The 21,406-nt window shown below is 32.4% G+C and overlaps 3 protein-coding genes across 6 annotated transcripts; 2 read left to right on the forward strand and 1 right to left on the reverse strand.

Moving 5' to 3' along the window:
* Positions 1-1,161: 1,161 nt before the first annotated feature.
* On the reverse strand, positions 1,162-3,863 carry LOC132733837 (protein toll-like). The gene has a single exon (XM_060720551.1). The coding sequence runs from the start codon at positions 3,746-3,748 to the stop codon at positions 1,490-1,492; it is 2,259 nt and encodes a 752-aa protein (XP_060576534.1). The 5' UTR covers positions 3,749-3,863; the 3' UTR covers positions 1,162-1,489.
* Positions 3,864-9,770: 5,907 nt separating this feature from the next.
* On the forward strand, positions 9,771-20,130 carry LOC132733838 (uncharacterized). Of its 4 annotated transcripts, XM_060720555.1 has the most exons (3): positions 9,771-9,926; positions 14,567-14,695; positions 19,099-20,130. In XM_060720555.1, exon 3 carries the CDS (start codon positions 19,131-19,133, stop codon positions 19,692-19,694), a length of 564 nt encoding a protein of 187 aa, XP_060576538.1. In that variant the 5' UTR covers positions 9,771-9,926; positions 14,567-14,695; positions 19,099-19,130; the 3' UTR covers positions 19,695-20,130. The 4 variants fall into 3 exon arrangements, with proteins under 4 accessions (XP_060576538.1, XP_060576535.1, XP_060576539.1 ...); XM_060720552.1 differs by lacking the exons at positions 14,567-14,695; positions 19,099-20,130 and adding an exon at positions 11,331-13,577; XM_060720553.1 differs by lacking the exons at positions 9,771-9,926; positions 14,567-14,695; positions 19,099-20,130 and adding exons at positions 10,772-11,046; positions 11,331-13,577.
* LOC132733841 (uncharacterized) lies at positions 16,115-16,786 on the forward strand. The gene is made up of 2 exons (XM_060720561.1): positions 16,115-16,418; positions 16,662-16,786. Exons 1-2 carry the CDS (start codon positions 16,115-16,117, stop codon positions 16,784-16,786), a joined length of 429 nt encoding a protein of 142 aa, XP_060576544.1.
* Positions 20,131-21,406: the final 1,276 nt, after the last annotated feature.

A 21,406-nucleotide genomic window follows, 5' to 3' on the forward strand; every position in this document is an offset into this window, starting at 1 on the left:
GAAACTGACCATACTTGTTTACCATCACGACCTTCATCAACAGACAAGAGGACATAACTCTGTCAAGGTTTTTGACAGAATTATGCCCCTTTTTGACTTAGAAAATACATTGACTATGGGTAAAATCCACTTATTGCCTTAACCCTTTGAGATATTGCTTTGAAACTTTTAATGCTATTTCACATCATTACCCCCATCTGTACGCAAGAGAAGGTAACTCTGTCAAGGATTTGTTTTAAAAATTAAGGCCTTTTATCGACTTAGAATTAAATTTATTTAAGGCTCAACTCAGTTTTTTTTTCTTTCTTACCAGCCCTCTTTTGACTTAAACATTTCAAACTTTGCTGCAGTGTTCAAGGGTATCACACAATTCAGTAAAATAATTCTTCACTAAATATCTTAATGCTCATGGCCATTGTTCACTTTAAAAATACAGAGATTCTTGTATTGCCTTTTACTGCAAAAACTTTTTTTATTGGCAAGCAATAAAAAAGTCGAGCGCGCTGTCTTACGGACAGCTCTTGTTTGTTTACTAATTTGACATCAAACTTGGACATTGAAATCCCACATTTTAACAATTGACTAACCCTAATTCAAAACAGGACAAGTCCATATTTCAATTTAGTATAGGTATAAACAACTGTTAGATAAATGTTGGTATTTTGAATGGGAGATATTATAACTAAATGTTTGCAGTGAATAAAGATACATATATGTACTATAAATTTGTTTGTTTTATGCCTTCACAATTTTGCTGTGTAATGGGGAGCACAGACAATGCCTTTGTCAGTCTATCACCTGTTTTTTTGTGTTGGTAGACTGACAAAACTGGGGAATGTGGGTACACACTTGTCTTATGGATATGGTTTGTCTTGTGTTATATTTTGAAGAGGAGCAAAACTAAAAGAAAACAGCAATCACAATTCACATTTTACATATTAAGGAGTGACAAGACAATGCACAGTATTGCTGGTTATAGTATTAGTTGACAGTGCAAATGTAATATGGTGACTTTCCAGCATATTCCAAGCACCTATGAATTCACGAGTGAAGGCTAGCTTGATACCTCCCTCTCATAAAAGAATAAAGTCCAAGTAGAAGGCCAATTGTCTAAATAAAAAGAACAATACCAAAAGCGTAGAGAAAATGTCAAAAAGTGATAATAGGCAGTGTTAAAGCTTTGACTTTCCAAGAAATATAATGATACTCGTACTAGTATATAAAGCACAAAATGATGATGATTTCAATTAAATGTCATCATAATCAAACAGGTGAAAAGACTTGTGGACGATTCAAGGTCTGTTTTAATGAAAGGGAAATGAAACATCCAGGATTACTATTTTTTTTTAAAAGTGTTGTTTTTTTATTGAATTTATCATAAATACAATGTTATACTTTATATACATGTGCAATATTCATCCTCAACCTTTCAACAATATGTTTTTATGAATTGCACCAGATCTTTAATATTATAAATCCAATACTTTTTCTAAATCTTTACATTTTCCAGTACCGAGGAACAAATGTTTTCCCAAGTATTTTTAAGAACAAATTGTCCATTTTCAACAGTCCATAGAATGCGGACATCTCTCTTGTATAGCTGTTTCATGGTAGGGGTCATTAATTCCTCGTCTACATGTCCAAGAAGCATCAACACTATAGGCTTTCTCTGTAAATATGCTTGATCCAACTCATACTGACAATACGAACTACGCAAAAAGTTATCCGACACGACCAGTATGACAACTGATGACCTGTCCAAACATTTCAATGTTTCATCATAAACCATGAAACCAGGGCGCAAATGTGTGTCACCCGTGCATACAAGATTTCTATCTGTTCCAATCATTAACTGAAGATTCTCGTTTAGTTGATTTATTACATGATCTTGTACAAATTTGTCATCGTTGCTGCTATATGAAAGAAAGACAACGAACTCGTACTGGTCCTCTCCTGATATTAACTTAGCTAGAACAGTGTCCATGTTGCGCTTTCGCTTGAGCCTCATGTTTCGTCTGTACAGAATCAGACTTGCGATACAAACTACCAAGAAAGTAACAGATGCGCCTACAGTAGATGCAATGATCACTGTTTTTCTATTACAGATATTCTGAATTTTCACAATAACAGTTTCATCAACGTTTATACTTGTTCTGTCTTCAGTCATACACATCAGATTCTGCTGAATTGCATTCACTTGCTTTGAGCTTAAAAGCCAATGTATAAACGGCTTGCTAGAACACGATGAACACTTGATTGGGTTGGCAGCAAGTACAACTGAACAATGTTTACGATCAGATTTGGACACATTTGCGCAACCAATTGTGTTTAAATTGTAAATAGAAACATCATCGAGGACCTTGATACTATTTTTACTTACATCTAACACGCGTAGATTGTGTAAATCCACCAAATCAAAGTGTAATTGCTCAAGCTTGTTAAAGGAAAGATCGATTATTTCAATAACTTTGTTTTGCTTGAACATGTTCTGAGGAATGTTTGGAAGACGATTATTTGAAAGGTTTATTATACGTAGTTTGGTCTGCGAAGTCAACAAATTTTCAAACAGTTTTGGGTGTGAATCAAGCATCTTAAACAATTCATTATTAGATAAATTAACCGTTTCCAAATTCGGCAAACACTCTGTGGGGCGCACCATTTCCAGTCCATTACCAGACAAATCAATGTGGGTGAAGGATGTAAACTTGAAAACTGGGCATTTGCTATTAAGATCAAGATATTTCAAATTGTTATTGCTTATTTCTAAATGTTGTGTCTTCACGCCAAAATGTTCATTTAATATTCCAGTACAGTTGTAAACCCAAACTGATGCCATTGCAGGCACGACTCCGCTTGCGTTGAATACCAATGGGATGAAAAGTGTTTTTATCCCGGGGATCACGGAATAATTACCTGTCATGTTAGCAATACTGAATTTCTCGGGAAGAAACGGAATAATTTTCGATGGTAAAACACTATGATATAAATCAACAACTTTCAAATGTAACACATCTTTCTGCACGATACCATCAAACAATGTATTTGCTATAACCGAGTATGACAAATTCAAATATTTTAGTGTTTTAAATGTTTTTAGTAATGCTGTGAAATTGACATAATTTATTTGGGTTCTGCTCAAGTTCAATTTTGTGATATTTCTTTGTGCAAGGATCTTTACAGCTGCTAGGTTGATGTTGATAGGTTCACTCAAATAAGCACCTATTTCAGACATGATAAGATTCTTTAAAGCCGGTAAAGCACTTTCCACTTTCAGAGCGTTGAGCACTTCCTCCAGATCAAGACGGTAACATTTGCTTACATCTAACGTGTGGACAGAAGGAACACCAACAAACGCAGCAGGAACAAGATTAAAATTGCTTACATGAATCCTTATTTCCTTCAGAGACATCAGACCTTTAAAACACTCTCGAGAAAACGTTAATCCAGATTCTCGTCCGCTAGTATCACTGAACTCAATGGTTTGAACGCTCTTCCAATTTACATGACCGAAACTGGAATTGTTGATAAATATACTTTCATCTTTCCTCTTAAAGTCCACAAAACGCACATGATCGTATTGTTTGGACAATATCTTTGGTACGTAGTTACATATCAATGTGGAATTATTTTTCACTTCACAGTGCTCCTTGATATTTTCAAACTGTCCAGGTGTACAAAGCATCAGAACTGTAAAGATTCTCACTATAATACAATATCTTCTTCGTTGTATTTCCTTTATGACATCCATAGCTACTGACAAAAATATTTTTTTAAATAAAAACGTTACACATTTATAAGCATTTTCATGATACAAATTAAATGTATTTCAATTGACAACTGAAATAAACTGATAAAGTTATGGCAGATATATACAACTTAAAAAAATTCAAGTTAAAATTTCTCCTTTAAATTATTGATTTCATTTTAATAAATTTATAGGGTGCTATCGATTATGTAAAGTGCTGATAAGCACACAGTTTATAATACATGGGACTGAGCAAGGTAAATTTAAACAAGAATAGAACAGAATGTATATGTTTTGCTAGCTGTATTAAAATCTTTTTAGCTTTTTAGCACTATATTTGTAACCAGTTGAATTATAAATTACAAAACTTTCCGATAAAGGAGGATATCCATCATTAAAGTAAGGAAATATAAGGACAAGATTATAATTTTAGTTTAAACGTCTCGAAGACTATAGTTGTCATATGAACAGGCTCAATCAAACCGAGCCTGCAACATTTTCAATATTGTCGCTGTTTTACTCTTTTTTAACACAGCCTAAAATCAAGTGCCAAAACAGAACAAATATTACATAAAGCAACATGAAAAACATAGTATATTCAGCTAAACCTGACATAATGTCACTTTCAATAACTACATTATGATTTAAAGAATCTTTCTAATTTTCGATTGCAATATATCTTATCGGTCACTATTTAACTGAAAATAACCTTTAATTGAAATTTTACAATTTGAAAAAAACTGTGTTTGAACAATTGTTTGAAATTTACTGCATTAATAAATATAAGGTGATTAGCGAAGTAATAAATGAGTGAATGTACCTATATATACATGTATATATTATTTACACTGTTCTTGTAAATGATTTAAATGCATCTATAAATATTCTTTTATCTATATGTACGCTCCATTATTCTCCACAGATTTCAGGTTTTTACTTAACATTGATTTACATGAGCCATAAAATGATCAGGGAACATTGCATGTGTTTAAATAATGCAAAATTATATCCCTGTGATCTCGTTAGACGCAAACCGCAAGAACAAAATTGGTGGCGGTGTTGCTTTGACTTGTAAAACCGAAATTAAAATGAGAAAGATGGAACATGGGACCAAACAAAGTTTTGAGTTTGGCATATGGAAATTCATTTTCAAAAGTATAACAGTACACGTAGTTGGTTTATACAGACCCCCATCCCTAGCCACATGTGAGCAATTTATAACTGACTTTTCAAATTTCATAGAAGATATCTTACCTACTTACTCTAACTTGTTGATTATGGGAGACTTCAACCTTCACCTTGACAATGGTAGTGGTGCATCTACAAACTTTCAAAATTGCCTTCATGCTATGGGTTTTAGAGCAACATTATAACTTTAGTACACACACTGCTGGAAACTGTTTAGACTTGGTAATCACTGAATCGATTAATGGTGTATGTGTACTTAAATGTGAACAAGGACCTTTTTTCTCCGATCACTGTGCTGTCCACGTAGTCATTAATGTGAAGAAAGAAAACATTACCAGTAAAACTGTACAATTTAGAAACTGGAAAAGCATATCCCATTCTGAATTCTCTGATGATTTGACGAATATTTCAGTTAATAGTGAATATGTCAATACTTTTGTAAACTTGTTTGAATCAGATATCCAATCTGTCATCGACAAACATGCTCCAACAAAGGAACAAACTAGGATATGCAGAACTCAAAAACCTTGGTTCAATGAGTCAATATTGGAATCTAAGCGTATTGTCCGGAAAAAAGAGAGAATTTGGAGAAAGTACAAAGAGCCAGAACAGTTCAAGAAATTTAAAGAAGCACGGAATAGATACTGTAAAGAAATTGATTCTGAGAAAAAACTAGTAATAAGTGAGAAAATTCTAAATGCCAAAGGTGATTCAAAAAAACTCTATGGTATAATTTCGGAATTAACTGGTACTAAAGCTCAAAATCCCTATGCCACAGTCTACAAATGACGGTGAGCTAGCTGAGACGTTTGCAGACTTTTTCATGGACAAAATAGCTAAAATTCGTAAATCACTCCAAATGTTAAACAAGTTCAACCTTTAGAAAATTTCGAGGATCTTACAGAAACACAGGTGAAGAGCCTTATTTGTGAACTAAATACCAACTCGTGTGAGCTGGACTTATTACCCATACATATATTAAAGTCACATCTTGATGAGCTTCTGCCAACCATTACCAAACTGGTCAATCTATCTCTGTCTAAAGGTGTATTTCCAACACACTGGAAACAGGCGATCGTTAGACCCCTTCTTAAGAAGTTTGGTTTAGAATTACAATTGTCAAACTACAGGCCTGTCAGTAACTTATCGTTTCTTTCAAAATTGATAGAAAAGGCTGCGCTCTTCAGACTAAATAACCATGTCGATACCCATAATTTGTTACCCAAAAATCAATCAGCATACAGACGTCATCATTCATGTGAGACTGCTTTACTCAGACTTGTCAATGATCTTCTAGACGGTATGGAGAAGCAAGAGGTGACAGCTCTAATTGCAATAGATCTAAGTGCAGCTTTCGACACCGTTGACCACAACATTCTACTCGACGTGTTACACAGTCAGTACGGTGTCAATGGTACCGTGTTAGCATGGGTGGACTCGTACCTGCGACCTCGTAGTTGTCGCGTCAGTGTTAATTCTACTGAATCGATTGCTGGAATGCAGTGTACCTCAGGGGAGCTGTCTTGGTCCGTGGCTCTATCTCACATATGCGGGAACCCTATTTGACGTGATACCACCAACCATATCTGTGTACGGCTTTGCTGATGACCACATTGCTAGTCAACGCTTTCGACCAACTTCGGTGACCAATGAACTTAACGCTATAAAGCAACTTGAAGACAGTGCTGTAATCATCAATGACTGGATGAATGCCAATAAACTCAAAATGAACACCACTAAGACAGAATTCATTATGTTTGGTAGTAAAGCCCAACTTGGTAAATGTTCAATTAAAGAAATTGACATCGCCGTTGATAAAATTCAAAATGTCAGTGTCATAAGATACTTAGGTGCCTACTTAGACGAGGGCCTAAGATTCTCAACACATGTTAAGACCAAGTGTAGAACTGCCATGTTAAATTATTTGAGAATAAAGAGCATTCGCAAATATCTGACTCAGGACGCCACAAAAATCCTAGTATTGTCGCTTGTAATCTCACATTTGGATTATTGCAACGCTATATTGTTTGGCAACTTGTTTTGCAACGCGGAAAATATGACAGTTCCAAAGACTCTTTGTTTGAACTGCATTGGTTACCAATTAAAGTTAGAATCAATTTTAAAATACTATGTACAATGTATAACTGTTTTATGGGCAATGCTCCGGTTTATCTAACAGAACTGTTACACAAGCCTGTCATAAAAAGACCAAATCTCAGATCTGTTGGTAATATGGATTATTGTTTTACTGTCCCCTTTAACAAAAGGAAAACATTTAACGACAGAAGTTTTAGTACCGTTGGTCCAACTCTCTGGAATAAATTGCCTCTGTATATAAGACAGTCTTCGACTTTAGACATGTTCAAGAAAAATGTCAAAACCTACTATTTTAGAGATTTTTACGCATTGTTTTAAGATTGTGATTGGGCTGTAAACTGATCGAGATGTGGAAATGTGTTAAAATTTTACTGAAATAACCATTGATTTTTATTTTCTTTTAAATTATGTTTTATTATTATTTTTCATAACTATTCTTTTTTTTAAGTTTTTAATACTCTATATTTTACACGGCTGATTTATTTTAGTTATTTTTTTGTAGTTCATTTGTCATGCATATGTGATTTTTTTATCTATATGTACATACTTTTATTATCCTTTTGTACAACGCCATTAAATATGTATATAGAAATAGGCGTTTAATTAAATAAAAACAGTTTCAGTTTCAGTATCATTACAACCTTATGCACAGTAAGACAAACTCTGAATAAAAAATACCCTGTATATAAAGGTCACTATTCGATAAGTTTCATTGATGAAATGGAATAAAGTAACCTCCAAATAAAGACCACTTGTCTATAAAGACCATTATCTGTCGCTTTCATGGGTGATCTTAATTCACAGGTTTGACTGTTATCAGAATAGCTCACTCGTGTAATTTTCTTTTTTCATATTCTTTTTCTAAAAGTTATGTATGTAGTAAAAACTTAAAACAATTTAACTCCTCTAAAACTATTAAGGCTAACGATAAAACGTTTGGCATAAAATATTATCTAGCGGAACTCTACCAAGTCTGTTCAAATATTATAGCCCTATGGACTACAATAGCCGATTCCCGGGGTGGTGATGGATTTTCCTTACATGTATAGTATAAAGTATGTATGTATGTATGTATGTATGTATGTATGTATGTATGTATGTATGTATGTATGTATGTATGTATGTATGTGTGTATTCTAGGCTTAATGGGAATCCATCCGCCCTTTCAGGCACTGAGAGTATGAACCCCGGACATGTCACCATTCATGTCCTTAAATGTTATAATCAACCAAAGGGCCGGTTGATATTTGATTTTAAAATATAATGTGAATGAACGTCTGTACGTTTAATCTCAAAGATCCAGCTTGTTGGTCGTTAGGTGTTGAAATCACATCAAACTTATGTTCATATTCATATATCATTTCTTTAAACAACTTGGTTGTGCATTTAATAAGCCTGCAGATTGGGTTTTACGGTATGGACAAACTTGCTGAAAATATCTGTACATATTTTCTTTTGCTTTGTGGAGAGTTCTTTGAAGACTGACACATTCTCAATATTGGTTGGACCTCCAAAACTGGCTAAACCAAACAGCTCTGGGACATATAATAAATAACATGCTTCAATATCTCTGTTGTCTACCTTAGTGTCAATTCAAATATAAAGCAATGCGGTCAATTAAAGCTTGAAGTAGATCCGTATAGAATAACGTTAGCATCCTCCATGTATCGCGGTTAAACTTCCAAGTCTAACAAAATCACTTATAAATAAATCTTCTTTTTTTTACAATGTTACTTAGGAAATCACCAACAGCACAGTCGACATCTCAGACTAATTTGGTATGGCACACTATAAATATCATTCTTCACAATATTTAAACACATTTTAAAGATAAACGAATAGATTTCGTCTAAAAATATATACTCAGATAGGAGTACCTGCAGGGAAATGCTAATTTGAAACTATTTCCCAAAAAGGATGCTACAGAGATGAACTTTTAACTTAATATCATCCAATATGTATGCACAATAAGAGACAAAAACGACATGTTTGATATTAATCAAGAGGATGTATAATATAGGTTAGTTTGACATTAAAATGACTTATTTAAAGTGATTTGATATCTTATTGAAAAAAGAACTGACAGAACGTTATTGGACACCAAATATTTAAAAGCGGGGCATGTCGTATATAAAGTAAGTTTATACAGAATTTATTTTAGTAAGCTATAAGCTTATAGACACACTCTTGAATTCGTTTCTGGAACCAACCAGAACTGAGCAATGAGTGTAAAATTTCTTGCTTCAGGAAACAACGGCTTTCCCCTGACGGGGTGTGAACCCTAGTTGCTAGAGATCAATAGATTACCACTCCACCATGCTGCAACAATAGATGATGGCTTTCTTTGCAATGTGCCCGGTAGACTATTATAATGTTCTCTAACTTAAGACCGTGGCTAGTAATTATTAATGAGACAAATCATAAACCTACGCTGTTAAAGTAAAAGAACCGATGATTCATGATATATACATGTATATTACATTATTTAAAAACTTACATGAAGTCCGCATATGCTAAAAACATTACTTGGTAAAACATTTGCAGTATAACTAGATATAATATACTATTATTGCATTTATCAATATTTTATTGCTTCGAAATTTTTAATAGCTTTGTAAGGTGATTCATTGTTGTTTTCTATGTAACTATACATATAAGGTATTTAACTGTGACGCAAAATGAATTTGGCTTTATCATGATCCATTGATAACGTCAGTGACACGCCAATGTGCATATCATGATATGATCTCATTTTATCACTGTTGATCTCATTATGATTATTGTTTTATTTTGTGATTAACATGTCATGTGAATGACCCATGATTGGCGAATAAACTTTATTCTATTCTATTCATCATTTTGTTTCTGGACTTGAAAGCTGTAAATTTGTTGGAAGGTAATATTTTCTAAATTATGTTGTTTTAAGTATAAGTTTCATGCCATCTAAATATTTACGTCAAGAAATTTCAATGGAAAAGACAATTCTATACTATAATACGAATATGTTATATACAAATGAAAAACAGTTTAGATTTATAAGTTCCTTTAAGTAGAATATTTCTTTAAACAAAATTTATATCACAAGAAAAGGAGCAAAACTTCAAAACTAAAAAACAGTTGAAAACTATGGTGGCACCGGCTTAAGCAGAATTCAACATTAAACATGAACCGGTAAACCGGTTTTGAATTTTGAAACATCCGCAGATGTGTTCAATGGCGATAATCATGGAACCTTCAATGTGATACGTTAGTGCCATTCCGTGAATAGGGCAAATGGTCCCTAAGTAAAAAATTGCTCGTGCCCTGAACGAGAAAACAATGGGCGAAACTGAATAAAATGGAATTTTGAAAGGGAATCAGAGGTAATGAAGCCTGCATATCACAGATACGCTCTTGATAAACTTAATATAGCAGGCAACATATCCTTAGAGTGATGAAGCAGTATTCATGTGAGGAATACTGGAACCACCCGATTTGAAAAAAAGACCAAATTGGAAAGAACTATTTAAGTACCAAAAAAGCATGCACTCATAGCAATAATGCCATGCTAAACGATCTTGAAGGAATGAAAATATAACAACTTTGATTAAATGTACGTGGAGACTTTTTACAGCCTCCACATGGCACAAAATACAATGATGTGACCATAAAAACGGCAAAAAAATCTGATATTATCCGGTCCCTTAATGTCTTAACTGATCTTATTTAAACGCAATACTAGTACATGTTTACACAAATATTCAACATTTCAATGTATTTGCTTTGTGCAGTAAACAAACAAGATATCAATAACATTAGAGATAACTCTGAATAAAAACTTCCTGTTTTACAACACCTTTAATGCTATTAGGACATTAAAGTAATATTTACGCTCCCGGTGGCAACCCAACATGTAAAATAAAAATTTTTTTATCAAGGGGATCATGAAACCTACAAAGACATGATTGTATACATATCTTAAACGATTATTTAAAGTGAAGTTAACATTACTCGGATATATCTTGCACACTTTAAACGTAATTCATCATCAATACCTCTTTTATAAATACATTATTTGTGAGGGGATGAGGTGAAAAGATTTAACATTCATTCGTTGTTGATGATCCTATATTTTTTTTAAAAGTATCATTCCTTCAGCGTTCAATGTAAAAAACAAACATCCAGATTTTTGATTTTACCAATCAGTACAAAAATGATTATTTTTGACGTGCAGAAAATGATACAAAAAGATTACAAGTAAATGAATTTTCAATTGTCTATACTTATGATAAACGATTTAAAGAAAGAAGTCTACTTTCAGTCAGGCAGCATGGAAAAGAAAGAAAAAAGAATATCCAAAGAAGAGAAAATGTATAGAGAACTGTGTAATGATGAAAGAAAATACCTAAATTTGTTTGAAAAGAAGCGTGAGTTTCTTCAACTTTTTTACAATGAAAGGGATCACCTTGAGTTTTTCGATAAGAACAGAAAATACCTTGCATTGTTTGATGAAGAAAAGAAATATCTTCCATTATTTGAGAAGAAAAGAAAATATCTTCCATTATTTGAGAAGAAAAGAAAGTATCTTCCATTATTTGACAAGAAAAAAAAGTACCTGGATCTGTTTAATTCAGAACGCGGATATCTGGATCTGTTTAATTCAGAACGCGGATATCTGGATCTGTTTAATTCTGAACGCGAATATCTGGATCTGTTTGATTCTGAACGCGAATATCTGGATCTGTTTAGTAATTCTGAACGCGAATATCTGGATCTGTTTAATTCTGAACGCGAATATCGGGATCTGTTTAGTTATTCTGAACGCGAATATCTGGATCAGTTTAGTAATTCTGAACGCGAATATCTGGATCTGTTTGATTCTGAACGCGAATATCTGGATCTGTTTAATTCTGAACGCGAATATCTGGATCTGTTTATTAATTCTGAACGCTAATATCTGGATCTGTTTAGTAATTCTGAACGCGAATATCTGGATCTGTTTAATTCAGAACGCGGATATCTGGATCTGTTTAATTCTGAACGCGGATATCTGGATCTGTTTGATTCTGAACGCGGATATCTGGATCTGTTTAATTCTGAACGCGGATATCTGGATCTGTTTAATTCTGAACGCGAATATCTGGATCTGTTTGATTCTGAACGCGAATATCTGGAAATGTTTGATTCTGAACGCGAATATCTGGATCTGTTTAGTAATTCTGAACGCGAATATCTGGATCTGTTTAGTAATTCTGAACGCGAATATCTGGATCTGTTTAGTAATTCTGAACGCGAATATCTGGATCTGTTTAATTCAGAACGCGAATATCTGGATCTGTTTCATTCAGAACGCGAATATCTGGATCTGTTTGATTCTGAACGCGGATATCTGGAAATGTTTGATTCTGAACGCAAATATCTGGATCTGTTTGCTTCAGAACGCGAATATCTGGATCTGTTTAATTCAGAACGCGAATATCTGGATCTGTTTGCTTCAGAACGCGAATATCTGGATCTGTTTGATTCTGAACGCGAATATCTGGAAATGTTTGACGAGAGCAGGGAACAGCTTGAAATACTTGTAAATCACAAAGATAATCTTCAGTTGTTTGAACATAAAGGCGAGCTGTCGTTTGAAGAACTTTCCGATGCTATTTACACTTATGAAGAATACGAGGACGGCAAGGATTTAAGCGCATATGAGTTTTGTGAATTGTTTAGAGCAGGGTTTTTATATTAACACTTTTGAACAATCCTTGAAAAATAAAAGAATTTTATACATTTTAAATGTTAAATCACGATTTTGACGATTTATATGGATTATTTATAAATAATTACAACTATTAAAGGGACTCCACTGAGGTTTTTTGATAATGATTGGACTGAATTTTTTTTCCATATAAATGTACCATATTTGATGTAGGTTTAGACCTCTAATCTTTGTGCAAAATTTCAGATCATTCGCGCACTTCGTTTTTCCAGAATAATTATTCACATTGTAAATAATCACACAAAATGAAAAGCGTTTAAACGCTTTTCACTCAAATCGGACCAAGAAAAGCATATAAATACGATTTTCAATGATTTCAAAGTATATTTCTTAACTATCTTTGCATATATTTCTGTCTAAAGTGCCCCAGCTCATTTATGTAAGAAATTCAAATGTTATGTTTTTAGGCTTTTAAACCTCAGTGGGGGTCCCTTTAAGATTTGAGATGTGAAATCAAGATTTTGACGATTTATATGGATTATTTATAAATAATTATTAACAGAAACTGTTTGCTTACTTATCTAAGATTTTTATGCTTTCAATACTTTATGTTATGGCATAGTTTAATAAAGACGTTTGTTCACATATATATATAGTATTTTTTTCAATGCTGAATTCAATCTTTCTTATAAACTTATGTGAAGTTTCTTTTTTCGCCATTTAAAATTATCATTTACAAACATATTGGCCAGACACGGTGCGAATAATTTTCAAAAGAAATGCATGAAATAAACATTATTTGCCAAATATGTGCATTAAATTAGCATTACTGTATTTTGATCAATAAAAGTATTGTATTAAATTAGTATTTTTTTCAAAAATTAATAGCATTACTTTATTCATTGGCCAACTTCTAATAAATACTTTTTAGCGTTTTTTTTCCTCTCTTTTTTTTTGGGGGGGGGGGGGTCTCAAGCTTAAATTTGACAAAAAATATTCAACTTTTAGGAGAATTTGAAATATAAAAGAAATAAAAATTATTATAAAAGCTACATTTGTATTAATGTTTATGGTGATATACTTTTTATTTGTAATATTCTTTCATTAATAAGAAATATACGAAAGCTTATCGTTCAGGGTCTCGACTTTACGTCATGCAATCAGATCATCGTTTTCGGTCCGTTACTCTCGCTTCTGGATTGTCGTTGTTGAGTTTCATTGATCGTTTAGTTTGGTATTTCTGATGCAAAATTGCCTCTTTTTTAGCGATTCAGTTGTGTAAATTTCAATGTTTACGTGAATCAGATTTCACAGTACCGGCTGAAACAAAATCATTAACGCTGCTTAATATTACTCTATTGATCGAGACCAAGTTTTTTTTAAAAAATATAGAGATTTCGCTGAGTTATGACATTGAATGTTAATTTGGGTAGAATTAAAACACTGTTGCTAGCTACCCTTGTATAACTAATACTATAGAGATATAATGAAAATTGTGTAATAGTGTCATAGTATTGTTGTTATGAATACTAAATGTAGAAATTGACTTTAGATAATATAATATTTTGGGGGGTTGTAACAGGGACTGAAAGGAAGGGTAGTCAGGTAGGGGATTATATCAGATCAAAGCGTCTTATCCCTGTGGCTAAAAGCATTGTTAACAAATTAATCAATTTAGTTCTTACAATTTGCTAAAAAAAATTAAATCTACTTCGACGACTTGTTATTTTGTATAAAACCTTTTAATTGTGTGTACATTTTCACCTATTTATCATATTTGAAAGCCAGCAATTTTATATTAAGAATGTTATCATTTTCAAAAAATTCTTAATTTCTCTTTATCACAGTGTAAAAGTAATCAACCGGTTTTCCGAAAACGCATTTTTCGAAAATGAACAACATTTAACCACATTGTCGATGTCATTTCCGGTTTCATATTATTGCTTTGCGTAACTTGGAGACTTTCCGTGAAACGGGTAAGTGTTTTTGTTGCTTGATCTATTAAAAGAAATTTTTAATTTTGCATGCGTTATATCACTCATAATTCAATTAATATAACTATTAATGAAAAACCAAATCGTTCTTTATCAGTCTTTAGTAAATAAAATAACAAAAGCATTGTTTTCATGTGACAAAATACAAACATACAGAAAAAAGTATTCATTCACAAAAAAAATATTGTCCGTGATAAATAGTTAATTCTATTTGATGATGAATCACCGTCAATTTGTTTACATAATGAGGAAATAATGGTCAAATTTGACAATAGACAATTACGACCATAAAGGATTAGGAGTCACATAAATATGATCTAAAGTATACAATAGAAAAATGATACAATAAAGGATTAACTAATTCGGTCAAAATATACAAAGGAAAACTTTAATCAAATTATTGGTTTAAACTATGAATAGAAAATTAGGACAAAATATTATTAACAAGTCTAGACCAGCTGTGGTCAACCCATCTAATAAACTACTTTAGTATCTTCTTCTTGATATTGTATTGTACTATCTCATGTATCCGCCATCAGAAAAATGTAAAATTTAATCAATTGTTTACATAATGACTTAAGAGTGTGCACTTTATAACAATAGAACAGGTAAATAGAGCAAATAGAGCAAATGAGCAACCAAAATGAGCAACCAACATGAGCAAGTGAGCAAGTAAATTGAGCGACTGAGCAATTGAATGAGCAAATAAGCAACCAAAACGAGCAAATAAGCATGTAAATGAGCAAACAAATTAGTGAATGAGCAAGTAAAATGAGCAACCAAATGAGCAAGCAGAATGAGCAAATGAGCAACCAAATGAGCAAATGAGCAACCAAATGAGCATTTGATTAACGAAAATGAGCAAGTAAAATGAGCAAATGAGCAAGTAAAATGAGCAAATGAGCAACCAAATGAGCCAATGAGCAAGTAAAATGAGCAAATGAGCAACCAAAATGAGCAAATGAGCGACCAAATGAGCAAGTAAAATTAGCATGAGCAACCAAATGAACAAATGAGCAAGTATAATGAGCAAATGAGCAAGTAAAATGAGCAAATGAGCGACCAAAAGGAGCAACCTAATGAGCAAGTAAAATGAGCAATCAAATGAGCAAAAAAGCAAGTAAATAAGCAAATGAGCAACCAAATGAGCAAGCAAAATGAGCAAATGAGCGACTGAGCAAGCAAAATGAGTAAAGGAACAACCGATTGAGCCACTTAGCAAGCAAAATAAGTAAATGATCAACGAAATAAATTCGTTGGGAGAATAAAAAGGAGAATTGGCATTAATTTTGCCATTTGATCGCTTAAGATAATGGTATTCACATGTCTATTGTGTTATAAAAAAAAATCAATAAAAAGTACAATTTAAATAGGCAGTCACATCTCAAACATAAGAACAGTATGTCTGAAAATAAAATCAGCGATGGAAATACACCAGAAGAGGAACCAAATCGTAAACCTTATCTATATAGAAACATTTTCTATCGTTTGAGACTCAGACCTAATAGATCCAAATCTCATCATTACGAAGAAGACGATGACAGTGAACAAAATAATGACGACGAATCTTCTACTATTGGGGATGACAATGGCAAAAATTATGATGATGTTAACAAGAAAAAACATATTGACATATGGAAGTATTTTACAGATCTCACATATGAACAAGGAGATGACGTTTTAAATGAAACAGCCAGTAAAATGCGTAATGAAGACCCTGATAGCTCTCTTGAAGAAATAAGAAATAAAGCTTTTGAAAAAATACGCTCCGTGTATCATAAAGCATTCAGAGAAGTTTATTTGGGTTTTATTAGAAAAATGACATTAGCGCACTTTAGCGCAATCCTACACATGAACAGATCATGGTTACTGTTAAAAGATTGAGAGAGGAAGTTGATTTCGAAAATGATGAAGCTATACAGTATGCTGTTAAAAAAAATTATGTTAGAGCGTGTTATGGACAAGTACCCATTACCAGAACTTGAAGAAACATTTGATTATGATGATGATGCTGACGATGATGATGCTGACGATGATGACAGTGAAAAAGCAACTAGTAGTGATGAATACTGACATTTTATCAATACATGAACAAATTATTAAAAACATGTGAAAGTTTATATTATTTATTCATATTTTGGAAAGACAAAAGGACAAATGTTAATGTGTTACATTATGATTGGCACATTTTTATTCAATGCCAATGCGTTTTATTTTAAATATTTCTTTTTGTAAATGCAGTATGTAATAAATAAATTAAACTGTATCATTAGATCTTTGTTTTATTTTGTTTATAAATTTATGTATATCCTTTTCTTAAATCGTCCAACTAATCAATGTTGCGCCTGGGTGTAGTTGAAATGCAAAAAAGTTATCTGGAGAGAGAAATCTAGTCAAGGGTATCTATCACCAAATAGCTGTTTTTGCTCTGATGGTATTTTAAATATTTAGTAAAATCCATATTACCACTTCAAGCATGCCAGGAAAATAGTTATACTATGGTTACTATAAGGAAGAACTCGTTTTAATGGTTGACAAGAAGTGATCGAGCAATTTAGGGACACACCTGTATACAAAGGGCTTACTTATTGACATGAAATTAAATATTTAATTATTGTTTTTTTCTGTTATCAAGGACCAATGTTTATCTTGGCGCTGACATCAATTTATCAGATGTTACAAATCTGACAGTTCATTGCTGTACAAATTCCAAGGTGATAACATTATCACTTCAGTGGTGAAACGTAAGATTTAATTGGTTTCTTCGTTCTGGCAATTAACAGCAGAAAATGTTTTCTCTTTGCTAGATCAAAATATAAAAATAAGAATATGAATAAAAAAAGTTTTAGTTCAATGTATACAATTTTAGGTTGCAATTCCTATCCTTGCTTAAAAGTGGTTAACCAAATCTTATAAAATTTCTCCATGTAATAAATGAATGTTCATAACAGACTACCGAAATCACACTTTCATCGATATAGAAAGGCGTCCCTTTGTGGTTTTATTACCTGGGTGAAATATATGTTACAGGTGGGGTCATACGGGTCATACATCCTTAAAGGATTGTTTGTTTTATAAGGTAAGCACATTTTGTGGTTAAGATTTATACCATAAATGTGATAAAAGCAAGATTTAGCTGGTAACAGAAAGATTTATTTGCTTGTAACAGAAAGATTTTTATTTGCACTCGATATAGAAAAAAATCACTTAATGAAAACCCGAATGATATGTGTAATATGGATGTATGTTATAGATCATATAGAATCTCTTTGTTTTGTTATTGTCGAAAGAATTTGATTGATTTAATTAATATGACTTCATGCTTTTCTCTTTGTATTTGTACCGCCATTGTATATATGTGTTATATAACTTTTATTGGCGATGAACATTTATATGTTTTTGCAGAATCAAAATATTGAATTGAATTGAATTGATTATTCATTGACAATTATTGTTTTGTTTTAGTTCTAAAGATACATGTATGTGTTGAAACCATTGGATAAAAACTGAGACAAAACAGGCCTCATTATATTAAAAGAAAACTATAATTGGGTATGAATTTGTAAATTAAAGGTAACTTGTTTTTGTATGTATCCCATATCTGACTATCAAGTTTCATCAAATTTACTGCTTTAATTAGAAATACACAGTAAATTAATTAGATCAAGCATTGTATGAACGCAGAGAAAGTACTTGCCTTCAATGAGTGGTTGAATTGACCTATTTTGATCTGTGGCCTTGGATGTGATGCGTAGAGAATTATATACAAAACAGCTGGCATAGGTTTGTTTTTTGTAAACATGTGCAAAAATATGACATGTCCATTTTTTGAAAAATACAGCATGTTAAATTTTGCATTTACATGTATAAGATTGACTTTTTTGGAGTGTTACCTGTTCTATTGTTATAAAGTACACACTCTTAAGTCATTATGTAAACAATTGATTAAACTTCACATTTTTCTGATGGCGGATACATGAGATAGTAAATACAATATCAAGAGGAAGAAATACCAGATACTAAAGTAGTTTATTAGATGGGTTGACCACAGCTGGTCTAGACTTGTTAAAAATATTTTGTCCTAATTTTCTATTCATAGTTTAAACCAATAATTTGATTAAAGTTTTCCTTTGTATATTTTGACCGAATTAGTTAATCCTTTATGATATCATTTTCCTACTGTCTACTTCAGACCATATTTATGTGACGCCTAATCCTTTATGGTCGTAATTGTCTATTGTCAAATTTGACCATTATTACCTCATTATGTAAACAAATTGACGGTGGATCCCCCCATTCATCATCTATCCTCTTCATATCTTCATATCAAAACTACTGGATATCATAATCGTGTATTAAGGGATAGTTGACATTTTCTCTTATAGCAAAATAACACAGAGTATCAAAAGGAGAAGCAATGTTTGGAGGGCAGTTTGATGATCAAAGAGAATATATGGATCTATTTGATTCAGAAGGGGAATATAACAGTTATCTTGATCTATTTCATTCAGAAAGTGAATATCTGGATCTCTTTGATTCAGAAAGAGAATATCTGGATCTCTTTGATTCAGAAAGAGAATATCTGGATCTCTTTGATTCACAAAGAAAATATCTGGATCTCTTTGATTCACAAAGAGAATATCTTTATTTTTTTGATTCAGAAAGAGAATATCTGGATCTCTTTGATTCAGAAAGAGAATATATGGACCTCTTTGATTCAGAAAGAAAATATCTGGATCTCTTTGATTCAGAACGGTATTATTTGGATCTATTTGATTCAGAAAGAGATTATCTGGATCTCTTCGATAAAGAACGCAAATATCTGGACCTTTTTAACGAAGAACGCGGACATCTGGAACTTTTTGAAGATAATAGGGAAGATCTTAACATATTGGAATATCACAAATATAATCTGGAAGTGTTTGAAGACAATAGAGGCGGCGATCTGTCGATTGAAGAACTTTCCAATACTATCCGTTAAAGAAGGTATGAAGAACGGAGAGGAAATACGAGACCCTTATTTTTAAGATCAGCGTTTTCTGGACGATCTTTGAAAAAAAAAAAAGAATTTTATATATTCTGTTATGTTAATCAAATCAAGATCTTTATGGATTATTCATACAATAATTATAAACATTTAATTGTTGAATACTTACAAGAGAAATAACAAAACAAAACTTTATACAACAAGCATTGTTAACAGATTAATCAATTTAGTTCGTTTCTTTAGTTATTCAAGACACTTGTATTGTTTTGTTTAATACTTCATGATTTTCTACGTATATATTATCCAATAAAGTATAATACAGTCAAATTTAGGCCTTTGTTTGCATTTAGTTATTGCATGAGTCATGTATGCTTTAATTTTTAACTTTCAAATGTTAAATTATATCAATCTATCAAACATACATGACGTTCCTTTCGTTGTTTTTTCCCGCATTTTTAAATGATTATTTACAAAGGTAATACAACCATGTAAGATAGTTATATATCTAAATTTATATTTGGACAATACCGATCATACTTCAAACTTGAAATGAATTGCTGTTGTGTTCTTGCAGCTATCTTTTCCGTACGTTAAAGCTGCATGCCACCAGATGAGTCAAAATATTTCAATAAAATCAAACTTGAGAAATATGTACTACGATTTTAGGAAAAGTAAAATGATTCAAGATGCAAGTAATATTTTACATGTTATTTGCGGTTACTGACTGATTTTTCAATATTTTCAACTATATTTCTACTGCGTTACTAACGCAGTAAGGGCTATTTATGAATATTTTGACTTTTTTTTTGGGTAATTTACGTGGGTTGTTAGTGCCATTGAAAATGTGCAAATTGCTTCCTTTTGGTTATTTCACAATATTATACATTTTCAAAATTTTCATGAAAATTAGCGTGAATCTGGAGGCGTGCTGCTTTAAAACCCAGAAACATGATTTAAAGGTGTTTTAAAAAAGGTTGTTTGTAGGACAGCGTGCTTCACTTTTGAAGCAAAATACATGTATCTTAAGAAACACTTTACACCCATATATGAACTTATTGTTTAACTACTGGAACCGAAGTGCTTTGAGTTTCTTTCATTTTCCCGAAGGGTGAGCATATAGTCGCCGCTTTGTCCGTCCGTCCACTATTCTTGTCTGGGACATAACTCTGAAACAACAAGAGGTATCAACATGAAACTGTGTAGGTAGATCATTATTTGGAATGTGCAGTGCACAAGAACCATAACTCTGTCTTGCCCAATTTTGGAGTTATTGCCCTTTGTTCATTTTTATACTTTGAACTTTGTCCGGGACATAACTCTAAAATTATAAGAGATACCAATGGAAGATAAATCTCATTGAGTAGAAGTGTAGTGCATAAAATCCGTAACTCTGTTTTTCCCAATTTTGAAGTTATTGCCCTTTGTTCGTTTTTATACTTTGAACTTTGTCCGGGACATAACTCTAAAACTATGAGAGATACCAACATGGAACTTTGTAGGAAGGTAGATCTCATTGAGTAGAAGTGCAGTCCACAAGAACCATAACCAACTCTGTCTTGTCCTATTTTGGACTCATTGCCCTTTGTTCATTTTTAACACGTTGAACTTTGTCCGGCATATAACTCCGAAACTATAAGAGATATCAACATGAAACTTTGTAGGTAGATAGATCTCATTGAGAAGAAGTGAAGTGCAAAATAATTATA

Source organism: Ruditapes philippinarum, unplaced genomic scaffold (genome assembly GCF_026571515.1).
Source record: "Ruditapes philippinarum isolate M1 unplaced genomic scaffold, ASM2657151v2 ctg3702_1_1_1_1, whole genome shotgun sequence".
In the NCBI taxonomy this organism is placed as follows: domain Eukaryota; kingdom Metazoa; phylum Mollusca; class Bivalvia; order Venerida; family Veneridae; genus Ruditapes; species Ruditapes philippinarum.